General features: G+C 40.6%; 1 protein-coding gene across 2 annotated transcripts in view; it reads right to left on the reverse strand.

The window, feature by feature from the left end:
- The window catches only part of JAG2 (jagged canonical Notch ligand 2), a 55,207-nt gene that overhangs the window by 32,043 nt on the left and 7,001 nt on the right, over positions 1 to 16,163 (reverse strand). For both annotated transcript variants that reach the window (XM_015865666.2, XM_015865665.2), the window contains exon 3: positions 2,408 to 2,462. In XM_015865666.2, coding sequence (XP_015721152.1) covers positions 2,408 to 2,462 — 55 coding nt within the window. The remainder of the gene's footprint in view (positions 1 to 2,407; positions 2,463 to 16,163) is intronic.

The following is a 16,163-nucleotide window of genomic DNA, read 5'->3' on the forward strand; positions in this document are numbered from 1 at the left end:
TATGCTTCAGAGGAAACAGGCTTCTTTTCCTTGACTGAAAAATGTTTCCTAGAAGCATCTCTAGAATAGCAGACAGCAACACCAAAACTTACACAAAAGGCGATGATGGCTCAAAATTCCCTCTAATTATCATTCCCAAAGCTCTCAATTTAAGAGGAATCCTTATCTTAAACTATATTTAAGAGCCTCACTCTAACATAGTTAACTGTTAGCAACCACACACTTATAACAAGCCTCTTCCAAGGCAACACAAATGCTGCTGGCAGCTGTTTGCAAAGAGACAAACACAGCTACACACAACCTCCATGCCCAAGCGAACAGGCAGTGCCCATCTCAAGAGCCTCCAACATCTTTCAAGCAATCACTTTAAAGCTGCAAGGGCAGACCAGTCTTTTATAGACTAAGATGAAAGAGGAAGGCAATCACTGCATTCCCACAGTAGACAAGTACTCAAATGGAAAGTTACTTCCCAGTGAAGATGCCAGTCTGCTTTGTAATGGCAGCAGTGGGTGAGGCACTGCCAAGACCTCTGCTATACAACTACAAGTCTGCCAAGTCAAATGACTTACCTGGAAAGTAGCAAGCACCACTGTGACAGATGACAGAGAGCAGGCCCTTCACATTGACTCTGTATCTAGGCCAGTTTCCTCTCCCCCTCCTCCACGCTCCCAAAGCAAACAAGCAGTAACACTACACTGCCACAAGCTCCCTGCAACCCACGGCTCCATGCAGTTCTGCCAATGCTGCTGCACAGAGGAGGAAAGCACAGGAGCAGTTTGCAATTCCACGTTTTTAAGCCCCTTTTGTGGTTCACACTTTATGATTAATAGCAGGGGATAAATTTACCCTGACAGACTTTTCCTTGAGATGGGCATTTCATAGATCTGCTATGAGCACTCTCAGCTTGCTTTTGATGAGCACAAAAAAAGAATGAGATACCAGCACATACAGAGAGGGAAGCATAACTGCTCTAAAAACCTTCAAAGTTGTCCTCTGGAACAGGTTTCTTTGTTAAATACCTACTCAAAAGTCCAAATGCAATCACTGTAACTGTCAGCCTTATACTAATCCTCCTTACAGGAATACACAACTGGACTTCGGAGCCATCACCAGTCCATAAAGAGGCTGGCAAACATTTTAAGCCTCCTTACACTCACAACAGAAGACACATAATATGAGCCATAGATCAGCTCAGCATTCGGTATACAATAGGGAGTTCAGCCTTCCACAGATGGTCTCTTCACAACTCCAGGATGCAGAAAGACATCATCTCTTCTCCGGATAAGATGCTACATTGATTTCTGCTCTCTTACACATTTATTCCAATTCATCTGTCCTAATGAAGTGTTCCAGTAGGTTTTCCCTTGTAAATCTTCTCTTGGAGAGAAAATACCTCACAGAATTGGTGAGCAGACTACAGAAATGCTTAACCTCACAACATAACTTCACAGAACCTTTCTGGCAACCTACACAAAAGGCTACTTCACCTTTCATTAGCAGCTTCTCAGAGACCTAAACTGTAATTTAAGATTGACTTCTGTTATTCACAGAAGTCTTACTTTGAAGGAGAATGTTCACTGAAACTGCAAAGACATCAGCCAAGAACAGAATATAGAAAATAACACATGGATACACATCTTTGCTATCTCCAAACACTTTGCTTTTTCTGTAATAGTCCCAGCCAAGATTAAATAGTCATTAACAGAAAGCGTGAAGCTCACTTGCAGCAACATATTGATTATTTTGAGACAAGTTTCTAAGCCCTTACCAACAAGCAGGCTCAATCTGGAGTTCTACTTAAGCAACAATACAGCAACCAACACCTTCAAATTATTTTGAAGCATTTAGGCAGTAATCCTGTTTTTCCTTCACAACGATACCCCTGCTCTGACAATGAGGATTAGTATTTACAGACCAGAAAGAAGGTAACTTTCAGTAATAGAGAAGAAATAATACCAGAAATTATAACACTTTCAAAAACATCCAGAATATTTTCTTTATTGGGAACAAGAATGCTTATGTTTATCTGATCACCAGTTACCACAGAAGGCAGTGATGGATGAACTAAAGAGAATTTGAAGAGAGGTTCTACAGCATAGACTGCCACCCTGAAGGAAAAAAGGGCTTACCAGAACTTTTAGGCTGCCCTTGAAATTGAAAATCATGTTTTGTGGAATCAAAGTGGAAATTACACTTTCCACTTACCAGGGTCTATCCCTTTTCTTCTCAGAAGTAACTTTTCAAAGATGCTGCTACAAGCTTCTCAGCTGTGATATGCACATATCCTTTGCTTAGATTGCATGCTTGCATTCAGACTGATTTGGAATGATGTCTGATGGCAACATTTTCCCCCACTGATCTGTCTACACAAAACAAGTGAAAACTCCAAGCTTATGTAGATACTCACCAGATTTTGTATCATTATCCCAGTCCCATGCTTCTAGTATTAGTGTGAACGATCTCTGAAAAGAAACAAGATACCAATTAGACAATAAAAAACACTATTACATGCTACAAACAGTACTTTGGAATAAGCAGGTATTACTATACAAAAGCCAACTGAGAGTAGTTTGAAATTTCACTACTTGGATGTCATGTGAAAGCCCTTGAAGGCATATTCCCAAAAAGTTTAAATATAAAGCATTAAAAATTATGGGGCAAAGCAAGCTAGCAGCAAAACAAAAACATCTTCCCCCACACACCAACAGGCGAGTTATTATTTTTCTCCTCCCACTACATTTAATTCTTAATTCTCAGCTTTGTTTAGGCACAAAAATCCTTTCAGATGAATCCCTAAAGGGTTCTAACAAAGTGAAGGGTTCTGAACCTTGGGAAATAGCTGGGAAATTTAAGACTAACAACTCAAGACCAAAAGCAAAGAAATAAAAAGAAATAAGACAGACAGTAATAGACTTTCCCCAAGAAAAAGATAAGAATCACTTTAGACAGTCTTAAACCTAAATAGCGTTACTTCACTAAAGAAAGGCTTCAGTAGTTCTTCCTCAGTTTTATGACCAACTACACAGTGTATGTGTTGACATTTAGATACTAAGATTATTTAGGAAAAAATTACCTTACACACAGATGCAATGTTTATGTGTCTTATGTTTAACAAGAGCAGCTGTGAGGCACTTCAGCTCTGAGAGATTCCAACTCATCCAAGTTAAAATGAAGTTTCTCACATACACTTAAAATCAGTAACAATAACAATTACTATATGCACTGTCCTAAAACCCCCACGTAAACCTCTTGATGCCTGGAGGCTAGAGGCAAGCCACACACAAAAAAAGCCTTAAAACTCATTAAAACTAGCAGAGCCAAGTGTTGGTGTGTGCAGATCTCATAGGCTAAAAGCAATTTATGAACTCATATGGACATGGGTACATCCAGCTGAGAAATGAAGAACACTTTAAGATGAGCATAAGGTAAGAATCCAGCTGTTTTTCATAGGTGTTTAGGATTTCTACTGATGCAGCAAGAGATGCACATGCAGCTCCTTCAGTAAGGCTCTTTGCTAGGGGTCCACAGAGGATCAGCCTACTCAAAGTATCCTGAAATGAGCACCTATTCTTTTATCACTTTAACACAAACTATGCCCTTTAGAAAAAGGTATCTTCTGGACTTTTAACTTCAGCCGTTAGGGAATCACTGGAATGCAGAAAGTTGTACTGGCAAATAGTCACAGTGCACTCAAGGAAGCTCAGCAGCAACTACATTGGACAGAGCCATACTGGAGCTACAGCCACATTTGGAAGAAGACAGCTGAAAGAACAGTTTATTATTATTATTATTATTATTATATTATGACCCCAGCTCAGCATTTAGTGAAGAAGGGCAGGATCCTACTATAGTCTGAAAACCGAAAATTACTACTAATTATGTTCTTCAAAATTGCTGCCTGAGAAATAAACGTAAAATGAATAATATCAGAAAGTAAGAACTATATAGTATTATCCTGGTGTTGTCATCTGGCAGTTTCAAGTCTGCTTACTTTGGATATGAAAGCTGAAGTGTATTCTATGTACAACCCCGCAGAGATTTATGCATGACTCTAAATCCTATATCCACCTCTCCTGTGTTTAACAACTGATTTCATGACACACCCCTCAGCCTTCCTATGCTCCACTGATTTTTATTAGAAGTATGAAGGAGTGCTCAAGTGCTTCCAGATGTCCATTTATTCATCTTACGTAAGGGCTGGTCCTTCCTGCTGCAAATTGGCCATTGCATCCAACTGCCCACACAGGCTAAGGCAGTAAAAGTCTATGCTGGACTTGTTGCTTTGGTCAACTATGCCTTCCCAGCATCCCACCTGAAAGGAGACTTCTTTCTTTACCTAAAGTGGTAGAGCATTTGTGGGAAACTGAGTAACAACATGTGCAGGAAGGTGTGAATAAAGAGACAGTCCACAGATCCTAAGATGCTCTGCAAGCCATTGGTCCATCATCACTAACTACTCTACCAGTTGGTGATGATCAGGAGTTATGTGGCTATTTATACAAAGCCTGAAAGGAACATTCACAATACAGACACAGCAATAGACCCTTGAACATCATGGCATCCTGTATCCTTGATTTCCCCTATCTCCTTGTGGGCCACACACTCCACTGTTGAGAAAAGTTGAGCATACAGAGCTCAGCACAGTAGGAGGGTTTTTAATCACACTTCAGAGTGTAGATGTTAGTGAAGTCACAGCAAAGAGTATTTAGAGACTAATGCACATTTATTTGCAAATCAGTTTCAGCCAAGACAGTTCAGCCACCATCCAAACGTCCCCAACAGACATAAGAACATATCCAGAAAAACAGCTGATTACAGGTCTATTCTCCCTGCAGAAGAAACAGTAAGGCTACCAACATGACCTATGCTCTGCAGTAAGGCAACAGGTTGTTGTGTTGCAGTTATTGCTCCTCAAAGCAAGAAACTGAACCCTGCTCCTCCAGCTCACAAAACACTTTCCCCCTCCATAACACATTGAGTATCACACAAGCGCTGATTTAATTCTTCAAACTTTCACTTTAAAACAACAGCTGAAAGTATGGAAAGAAGCAATGAACACGCTTATGATACGCTGCACAGAGGGCTTTCCAGTTACAGCTCAGCCATCACAAACATTTACTAAGGGAATCTGATATCCACACACTCACCCATGTTGTAACCCTACTTGATAACCAGAGTTAAGAGCTATAGGTTTAGTAAAGCTACTAAATATAAATATTTAATAGCTCTTTTAGCTTGAACAGACATTCATTTTGTAAGAGGTCTACTCTGGCTTGCATTAGTCATATCTGCACCCTCCAATGGAAAGTCTAGCACAGCCTAGTTGTCCATTTCAACTAATACAATTAAGATACTTTGCAAGTGATCATGAAACAGATTGGAAAGGGATGGCTTGGAGGGAACAGTACTGCAATGAGAGGTTCACCTCCCAGAAAGAATTAAACACAATACAGCATTGGTGCTCTCTAAATTGAAACACAGTGTGCTGAGGGCTACCAGAGAAGTACATCAGCACATACCTGCATGAGTTCATGGCTTCACAAAAGAACTGTTTTCTTAGGAGTTAATTAAACAGGTAAGCTAACCCCATTGGAAAGATACAACTTCAGTCTGTTCTACTAACTTGACAGTGCTGCTTCAGTTGTGCTTTTCCTAGGAAAACAACTTCAAAGCATTATTCCACTGCTTACACTAAACAAAACACTCCCCACACTATCCCAATGACCTCTTCCCCATGGAAAGGAGGAGAACAAAACCTGTAATATTGGTTCTGAACTGCCTTTTCCAAAACTATCACCTTGGCATTTGCGAATCAACATTTAAAGATGTTCTTTGGATGGACAGAAGTCTCATTTTTCATATGACCAACCTTCTGACAGTACTTCCAATCAGGAAAAGAATTTCTATTTTTAAACACAAAACCTCCCCAAAACCACAAAATATTGAGCTGAAAACAATAGGAAAGTGATACAAAAGTCAAACAAGCTGTTCTGTATTAACATACTTACTCTGATATTCTTGATTTCAGCTAAAATTCTCTAATCAACTAATTTTGCCTGGGAGTTTCTACAGATAAGCAACACCCCAAGAGATCAGAAACCAACTACAGATTAGAAAATAAGTACTGCTCCCACACAAGTCTGGAGCCCACAATACCTTCCTGTCCAACAGACTGCTATGCTGTAAGCACAGGCTCTCACCAGCAATCAGTTCCATTTCCTTTCAAACCTCAGTCACGAATAAGCAACTTAAGGATTTGAATACTTTGATGGTAAAAATAGGTCAAAACAGCCTCACGCTTCACTCCCAAGGTTAAAGAAGTTAGGCTAAGAAATCTCTAGCAGTTCTTCAGATAGAGTTTCTAAATTCTTGATCAGCATGGCCAATTCCCAGATTTTCTTTATTTAAAAAGATAAACCTCCTACAAGAGTGAAGTAAACACAGTAAAAACAAAGGGGAAAAAATATTGGTGGCTCTTTTTTTCCCCCCCTCTTTAAATTACCCGCCCCCCCCTCCTCCCCCAAGCAGCCTGACTGCCATGGAAAAAGCTGACTTAAAAGGCAAGCATATTCCATTTCCTTCCCCAGCAGCTCTGTAAGCCCTTACAACTTCCTCATAAATAAACCAGATTGCAAGCACAGGGAGAAGAGAAGGATTCAGAGAAGGTCCATCTTCAGCACAGTTTTAAGGGCAGACATACGGAACAACTGCACAGGCTGTTCTTTTCAAAGCAGTTGTGACAAAGATATAACAGAGACCTCATAATGTTCCCCACTCCCCAGGTCCTGTTATACAGGCAAAGGATACAGGAGAAAGAGAGAATGAAGCTCAATTTTGAAGCTTCACAGCAATTTCAGACATACATGCATGCAAGAACTTGTCTGCTGAAAGCTAACATCATTCCAACACAAAATTATAATAGGACCTCCCCTATACATCCTCATTTTTCATTTGAGAAGTACCATGGTGAGGCCTAAACAAAAAGCCTTCCCTTAGGAAACCAGGACCAAACAATCGTGTTCTGTCAGGAGCATTGCGGAAGGCTGGTTTGGAGTACTGCAAACACGGGCAGCAGAGAACAGAAAGATGTTGAGCAACTTTAAGTCGCCTATTTGAGAGCAATTACTGAAGTTATACTTCTCTTGGCCAAGTCACAAAAGCAGGGCGATGTTTACAAGCTTTGGAGCCTCACTGCCCTTAGAGGGGAGCTGTTTACAGATGAGCCCCACCTGACCCTCTTTAGGAAGCCTACAACACCTGGGAGGTGGGGAAGGGAGAAAAGGGAAGGTACTTTTAACACTGTTAGCAGCCAGCAGGCTCAAATCTCCACCTACATGAGCTTGAACACTTAGTTCCTCCCCTAAACAAAGCAAGCTCAAAAAACAGAGGGGTGTGTACATGTGTGTGCATATGGGGGTGGCAAGGGGAAAAAATCAAGATGTCTAGACTATTAAGAGTCATCATCTCACTAGCAAAGGAGCACAAATAAAAACAACAGGTGAATAAGTCAGAATCAGAGTTAATACTTAACAGGTAGGGACTCATATTCAGCTAACAAAAATAACCCAGCAACTGGCTCGAGGAATTAGGTATCTAAATGAAAACTGTTTCAAGAAGGAACTCAAAGGGGTATTATAACATCTATCTGGCAGCATACAGATGTTTGTGGGCTTCTCATCAAGGTTATCAAACTATTGGATGTAACTGTGTGTTACTCAATAGTACAGCTGGAGGAAGACCTTCAAGGGAAGGCCTGAAGATGCTTGCATCCTACTGATATACTAGAAGGCAACCTCACACGCCTTCAGATTTCACAGGAAAACACCTAATATCTGTAGAAACAGGGTCCCATTTTCAGGTAGCTCAGAAGAGGATAAAATACAGTCAGTGTCTATAACTAAAGATTTCCAAAGGAAGGCATAAACAGTCACTTCAGATCACTTACAAAGCCAACTAAGCTCTCACTTATATGTAAGATAACCCACAAGCCTGTCATTTAGCACCCAAAGCAAACCTCAGTTAATTTAACATTATAACAAATGACAACTCAGAAGTACTATTCGCTCCCAAAAACCTCACCAGTGGCCCTGAACTTTGACAGCAGGTCTCTTCATCCATTAAGTAGGGAGCACATACCTCACCAGGTTTTCACAGCACCAAGAGCAAGTAATTAGTTTCTCATTTAGTAAAGCTGCAGGAAATCTGCACAGGCAGTAGTCTTATCTGAAGAAAAGCTGCTAGCTCCTATTCCACTCACTGGAAACAGTAAAGGTACTAGAAGAGCCCATCCCTACTTTAACAGTTCCTTTCACCACTACATGCATAGTGTTAATGCTAGTCTTGCTGAATATAAGCAACTCCTGCTTTTTATAGCAGTCTGCTACTCATCCCCACCCCAGACCATCTTCCCTTCTCCAAATCCAACATACACAAATCTCTGAATGCAGCAGAGATGAAGTTCCACCTCCAAAGCCTAAACTGTCATTTGCAGCCACCTGAACAAACCACCCAGAATTAATTTCCAAACCTCTTGCTTACATCTCCAGAATTAAGCAAGAAAAAGAAAGAGCAGAGAGTTGTTACCTCAAGTGCAAGAGTCCTGCAATACCATTCTATTGCTGAGATTAAATATTTAATATCAACCCAACCTACCAGCTATTCCATTAATCAGTTTTGTTGAAACACTCCTATTTCGCAGCAAGAGCCTTCTGTCTGCGCTCCCTCTCCTGTGTACACATCTCAGTAGAACAAATAGTTCATAAAACTAAGTACATCAATAGCAACACTGAAGAAACATCTCAAATCTTGTCATTTAAGCTTCCAACATTGCTAAATGCGAACCAATTCTCAGAGCATGTCATAAAATCCTGTTAATGACACCTGTGACTGTTCTTCCTTCTGCAAAGGTTTGTTCTGAGAAGCAAGTTTTCACAAAACACATCTAAGCTGATTCCATGACCAACTCTACTCATTCGATCCATTAGAGCCAGTTCATTCTATCCAAGCAAGCCGTGTTCACAAGTTCAGCACAAGTTTTGATCACATTACAGCAGGAAATCAGGTCCCCAGCTCTCATCCACATCTTGTCTACTTAAGACTCTGAGGGCAGCTGGATGCTTTGGCTCTAGCCAAAGAAAGAGGGGGAACACAAAAAACCACAGGCTGTCTTGTCACTGAGCAATTCCGTAACAGAAGGTGCTGGGGAGCAGCATGGCTTCAGTGAGCCCTGACCAGGTCATGACTTTCCTACAAATCACTCTACAAGGAGTGAAAACAATGGTCAAAACTTTTCAGCCTGGAAAGAGCTGAAGTATGCAGCTTTGCAGATTCCTTTTACAAAAGGCCTGGGAGATGCTTAAGGAAAACAGTTAATCTATTCCTGTCCTTGACAAGAACTTCAGGTCATCAAATAAAGTCAAGGAGCCACGCTTAGGGACAAAAAAACCCATGCAAAAAGCAAACAAAACAAGGAGGCACTTCATGCAAAGCCTGGCAATCCATGAGGAGACTAATACAAGCATATAACACCAACCACAACTAGATGAAGATTCTTGTATGAAAAAAATAACTATAAGAAGTTCTTACATATTCCTGCCAAGTCCTGATCCATAAGGATTTGTTATGCTCCCTAAATTCCATCTTCACCAGACAGGTGATGAAGTATTCTGCTTTTTCTGACATCTAGCATTAAAACAAGAGACTGCTAAGAAGCGTTTGAGAGACAAAGAAAAAACAGGATTATATAATTACACCTCACAGCTTTCAAAGAGGAGTTTTAACATCTGAGAAATTCTAACTGGAAATAAAAATCAAGTTAAGATTGTCCTTTTTGCAGTACTGCAGTGTCACCTGAAATCAGCCAATTCCAAAACCACCAAATCATGAATGTAACACACCCATACCAAGCTTTCCAATTGCTGAAGCACAAAATAAAAGCTATTTGAAGAAAAAAAAAAGCTGAGCTGGAGCTATTAATCAGAACGTATTACTAACTAGAATAAAGATTCAGAGGTCAAGAAGCTTTTGAAACTTCTCCTGGGAAAATGGTAGCCTAGGTGGTCTTTTAAGAGTGATTAACTCCAGGCTGGGTGGTACAAAGCAGAACATGCTGTAGTCCAAGGAAAGGTAAGAGAAATGCACAAAACAAGCACTTACTAAATAGTAACTTGCTGAAGATTGACAAGTATCCAGTAAAATATAAAGCTTACTGATTTCATAGCAGTTTTTCCACACTAAATTGTCAGCACACAGTATTAAAAACCCTGTTTTAACTATGAAAAACCTATTATGTTTCTTGGGGAAGGCCAAACTGAGAAATAACTTATTAGGCAACTCTTCTTCAAGCTTCAACTACTGTATCTACCATGGTCAAAAACAATCCCTGCTGGCTTCTGTGCAACACATAGAAAGACTGATGGCAGCTCTGGCTACTTACTCCAAAGGAAAGTGATTTGGCACATATGTCTGTGTTGCTGAGCTAAGCACCACAGCTCTACACAAACAGGAGCAGCACGAGGTACCATTTACCTCACTAAAAACTGGGCCTCCAGCATTCCGTGATTCTTAAGAATCAATCTAGACAGGTAGCACTGCCCTCAGAACATCGCCTGTATTCGAGGGGAGTTAGGGGCACAATTTAAAGGGTGAAGATTAAGGTAGCACAACTGGTAAGATAGTTGTGAAAGCTAAAGCATACTCTGCATGGTTACTCCGGGCAGCCCCAAGAAAGCTCACCACAAGATACATCTTGATGGCCCTTCAGATCTGCACTAGCAGCACCTGAGTCGGCATTAAGCTCAGTTTAGAGCTTGGATAGCACAGCTTCACAACCTGAGCCTGAAGCAGAACCCTCAGGAAACAAGCAGTCTGAAAGGAACAAGGATGGGGAAGCACAAGTTAAGATTTCACCAGCCTTTCAAAGTTACTCCTATAGAGATAAGCCTATGTGGGGAAAAAAAAAAAAACCAAAAACTAGCAAACTTCTGCATGTTGTCCAGTAGGAAAAAATACCTTGAAAGACAGTACTTACTAAGTACCCACAGAAGGGCTTCCTCCTCCTGCTAAGATAAGAAAATACTACCACAAAATTAGTACCATTCAACAGTTCACTAAAGCTGCTTTTTTTCCACATAAAGGAAACCTGCCCCACACTTTGCTGTCTGCAATAAAAAGTGTGGCAGGTTTTTGCTCACACTCATCTATTACCTTCAAGGAGGTAGATCCTTAGATCCACTGACAGAGGACTAGAGGCCCACAAAGCATTAAGGAGTGGGGAAAACAGGCCTCATTAAAAACAGCTTCTACCAATTGTCACATCCCTTCCAAAAACGTGGTGCTTTTAAATTGAGATTAGAAACAGAGATTAAATCAAATTACATACAGAAGAGTAACAACTCCAGCAGATGTTTCTCCACTGGTGCCTGATTTCAGTGGACAGCCTTTGGCCGGGCAAAAAAAACACTTTCAGAAACAGTCATGGGATTAAGTTTCAATATATATTTGCCTTTTACATGAAAGCTATTTACACCTTAAATAGTCTCACAACTTCAAGGCTATTAAGATATTGTCTTCTCTACCACATCTGAAGCCAGCACTGGGAATTTCCAGAAATCCACCGAGTTAATCCAATAGCAAATAACAGAAGGAAGTATCAATGAAATAAGAGAACAGGAAAAAAAGCCTTTTAGAAAGGCACATACAAATGCAAGACACTGCAGTCAGATAGGCATCATCATAATATCATTTTATTAGACCCAGAATGAAGCTTTTAGCCTCGCTACCACCTTTGAAGGTGGCAAACTTGATGCTAACCAAGTATCCATGCCCTATTCCTTTCGTAAAGCTTTGGAAGAAGCCCAAGATAAATTAAGTCCATTATAGGTACGCTTTCTTGTTACATTAATGAAAATGTACCTAGATCACCTCTTTTGATGTGTATGTAACAACCACGAAGACCAATTAAAGGTTGATGCAAGCCTTGTTTTATGCTAACGCTTCGAATTCAAAAGATGAACTAGTAATTAATCCTGCTCTTCCCTCCCCTCTGCAGCGTGGATATTAGTGTCCTCTGGGCACTTTAAGCCTTACATCATTATAATTTCAACTTGAAGTCAAGAGGGAATTAAAGCAACTATGTAATAACATACTTTAATTATTGTTCTAAACACAGAACACCTGCATGCACCCTTTTGTATTGCAAATACACATACCAAGAAGGTAGGTGAATATAGAAAGGATAGATATGCCCTTAAGTTCCATACATGTAAAGTTCCTAAGAATAAAGAGTATTTTAATCGCAACCCTTTTAAATAACATTAGCTGTTGGTAGCACCACCATCTTTTCCTTTGTTTTTGAAAAGGTGGGTGCCCACAAAACTGGCTTAACCTAATGAGCATGGATGTCTTGCCCCAGGAAGCAGAGAGGCCCATACTCAACCTCTGTTCCTACAGAAGCACTGAGCTGAAGGCAGTGTTTCTAAGCCCTTCTCAACTTTCTCACCATTGAACTCAACTGAGTCTCATTAACGCTAAAGCTGAGTGAGTAATACCAGATATGTATGAAAAACAAGCATAGATAAGCAAAGATTTTGCTAGCAACAGCTGAATTGAAAGACCTTAACATCCATTTCATAGGTAGTTGCTCACCTTACAACCACCTCAGCACCAGGACACTGCAGACATAACCAACGCTCTACCTTCATTTCACTGCTCTCCATAAACATATGGAAATAGGCTGACCAGACAAGCTACCACTACAAGAGGAACAAATCTTTTCAGAGACTAATGCACACAATGGATTTGAACAAAGAATTTAACAGGAATGCTGCACATAGACAAGCATACATGGCAGCACCACTGTCCAGAAAAGTGTATATAAACATGCTCCCAAAACAAATGCTTGTTTATTTTAGTAGCAATGTGGAATCATCTGAACAGCACTTTGTAGCTACAGTAAATCTTAATCACATTTTCCTCACCAATCACTATGCTGTATTTAATTACTATTAAAAATTAACTGCTTACAGCAGCAAATTGATACAGCATACACCAGTATATGAGGCCTACAATTCCAAGATACTACCTGAATATATGCTAACCTCAAGTCTATCAAATCCAGAGTAACAAAACAGCATCAGAACCCAGATTCACAAGTCAGGAAGACCTGTAAAGTGAATACTTCTCAACCTCTTTAGCATTTCTGCTCTACCTTCTCTAGATTCCTTGGCAAACTGAAGTCTTGCAGACTATCACAACTTGAGCACCCATCCTAAGAACTTAGGGGCTTACAAATTAACACTGGTATAAGGCTGTCATAAGTCAGACAAACCCCTGCCAGTTCATTTTATTTACCTTACATTTGCCCTACATCAGAAAATACTGCAGGACTTCAAGTATCTGAAGTATTCAGTACACAAACCTAAGTTCCATCCATCTACTTCCATCCCTTTCCCACCCTCTAATAGAAGAAAGCATTGGTCTGAATGGATCTACCAGGGAGCAATATTCAGCTCTACATAGGTCTTCAACAAATGAATACAATACAACAACATTTTGTGCCTATATATAAATATATGGTTTAAAGAGCAGTTTATATACAATACAGGAGATGCTATCACTTCATTGTTGTATAGACAAACAATCATAAACAAGGGCTATACTTGGTCTTCAACATTTGTCATCAAGTAAACATGGTCTGACTTCTAGACTTCAATAGCATGCAGCCAGTTACAGCGAGGACTCATAATATATAGAAAGTCAAACTGGTTTTAACACCATAGAGAAGTAGAACTACTAAAAACACACACAAAAAATCTTAATGCACAGCACAAGAGCAAGGAACCACCTCCCAAAAAACTACGAGGCAGCAGCACAAGTTACTCGACCAATACTGTTAGAACTGTCTTTAGCCAACAGAAAGAACAGCAAATGGTACCCAGAACTGCACACCCTGCTTAACTCCTAGTGAAGTCTTTATTGAACTAGATCAATAACTAATCTGCTCGTGTATTCCTCAGCTCCCTGTCTGAAGCACATGTCAGTCAAGCCTTCCAAGATCAACCAGCTCCCTGAATAGAGCTTAAGTTCTCCAGCTAGAATCCAGGACCTTAAGCTTTAAAAACAGACTGTTTTACATTAACAGCTTCAAACTGGTTAAGCTGAAACATCAGTGAATAGAACTACACACCCAGAAAAGACCAAAATATCACATTTAAAACACTGAGTTAACAGCCAGCTCATGCAGTATTTCACTACCATTTATGTGTACTGTTCCGTGAGTACTGGAAGCTGCTCAACCTGATACAGCATTTTCTACTAATAAGATACTGCACCAGTATCGAGACTGTCACCTTATTAAAAGCCTGGAAGTGTAAAGTCCATCCAATTCAAGTATCAGATGCTCAGTTAGTTAAGCTGCTGCGTTCAGAAAACTAGAAAGCACAACAGATTAGAAAACTAATGCACTATTTGGAAATCAAAGATGCATTGCAAGAAACATTTAAGTGTAATAATAATAAATAATATCGTACTGAATAAAAGCCACCAGAACACATCCTGCTGGGAACAAGATACATACAATCAGCCTGAAGCAGGATGTAAACAGATTGCAGTTTATGTACTAATACTCCAGTCTTATCTCAGATTTAAAAAAAAAACTTTAGAGAATGAGCACCTGTGCATCTGTCCAAGGGGCACATAATTGGTTACTCAAGGACTATTAGGCTGTTTCTTAGCAACCTCTGCAAGCTCTAATCAAGTAAGACTAAGATTGCCATTCAGCCTTGAAGTGCCATGCCCCTTCCATCTAATGCAGCATTCTAACTGCTGAGGAGCACACCAATTTCAACCACAGATAAAATCCACACTTTGTTTTTAGCCAAGTTCCTCTTAGCACTTAGCTATCAAGATTTCCAGCAAGATACACTTCTTAACTTTTAGTCCATATCCAAAACACGAGTCTGTAGAAGTCAGTTTTCCTCCTCTTCCTACACAGTAACAGCTAATTACCATTCTTAAAAATCACCTTGGAGATGGAGTTTAGTAAATAAGCACAAGCAATACTCAGCTATTACACAATGTTTTATAGTAGTAAACCATTCTCTGAAGATAGTTATAAGAAATAAGTTCAGTACCTAAAGCAATAGCAGACAGATCAGGTTAACAGCAAGCATTCATCTCAGTGTGAGTCTGTATCTAAGTTCCTGGAGATGATGAGATGCACCTATTGCTTTGCACATCACTGAACAGAACCCAGACCACCAGAGCCAAAAGGCATCTGAGTAATCTAAAACAACAGTGACTTAATTGTTCTGTCCTAGACTAGCTCCACTGCTCCATATCAACACATACATGATAGTCACCATCTGCTTGCTAGGTTTTATATACAGGTTGGTTTTTTTTTTACCTTACATAGCAAGCAAAGGCACCTAAAGCCCTTGACTTGGTCACTCCTCTGGCTTGAGATGACCTAGAAAAGACACCCACACAGCCCTATGTGCTCCTGCAGCTCTGTGCCTGGGCATACAGCAGAGGAAGGCAGTAGCTGCAGGACAGTCCCACCACCCCACACAGGTGGTAGCTCTGCAGGTGCACAGCATGATGCAGCACAGGTGACACACTCACCTGCTACCCAGTCTGTGACAGCAGCCAGGGCACATGGCAGGTGGCCATAATGTCACCTCTCACACACAGGATGGCTAAACACACCATCCCGAAGCCACCAAGTCGATAACAGCAGCCAGCACTGGCAAAAGGCCGACCAAATTCAAGTACACACTAACCAGGAGCCAAAGCAGCTTTCTGGCCACAAGCCTGACAAAGACTATCTGAATGCTGAAGAAGAAGAGAATAGTAGCATTACTGCCAAGGAGCAGCAGCAGCAGCCATCCTTTAGTATCTCACTTAGCACTAATGGGCCAGAAGCACGACCAAAACACCCTCATTCATTCTTCCAGCAAGTCACTCTGCTTTCAAGCCACCGCTCACAGCTTCTTCCAGCTCAGTGGATACCAGCATATGGAAACTGGAGTAATCCAAGGGAAAGTCAACCGGTGTGCCAGCAGTAATGTGACCCTCCCCCTTCAGTAGGTTGAACAGCTCTAAGTACAGCAAGCAATGCAAATAGGACCCACACAGAGTTGACAAAACATTGGTCTTGTTTTCAG

Source organism: Coturnix japonica, chromosome 5 (assembly GCF_054131305.1).
Source record: "Coturnix japonica strain WE chromosome 5, WE-NBRP24, whole genome shotgun sequence".
In the NCBI taxonomy this organism is placed as follows: domain Eukaryota; kingdom Metazoa; phylum Chordata; class Aves; order Galliformes; family Phasianidae; genus Coturnix; species Coturnix japonica.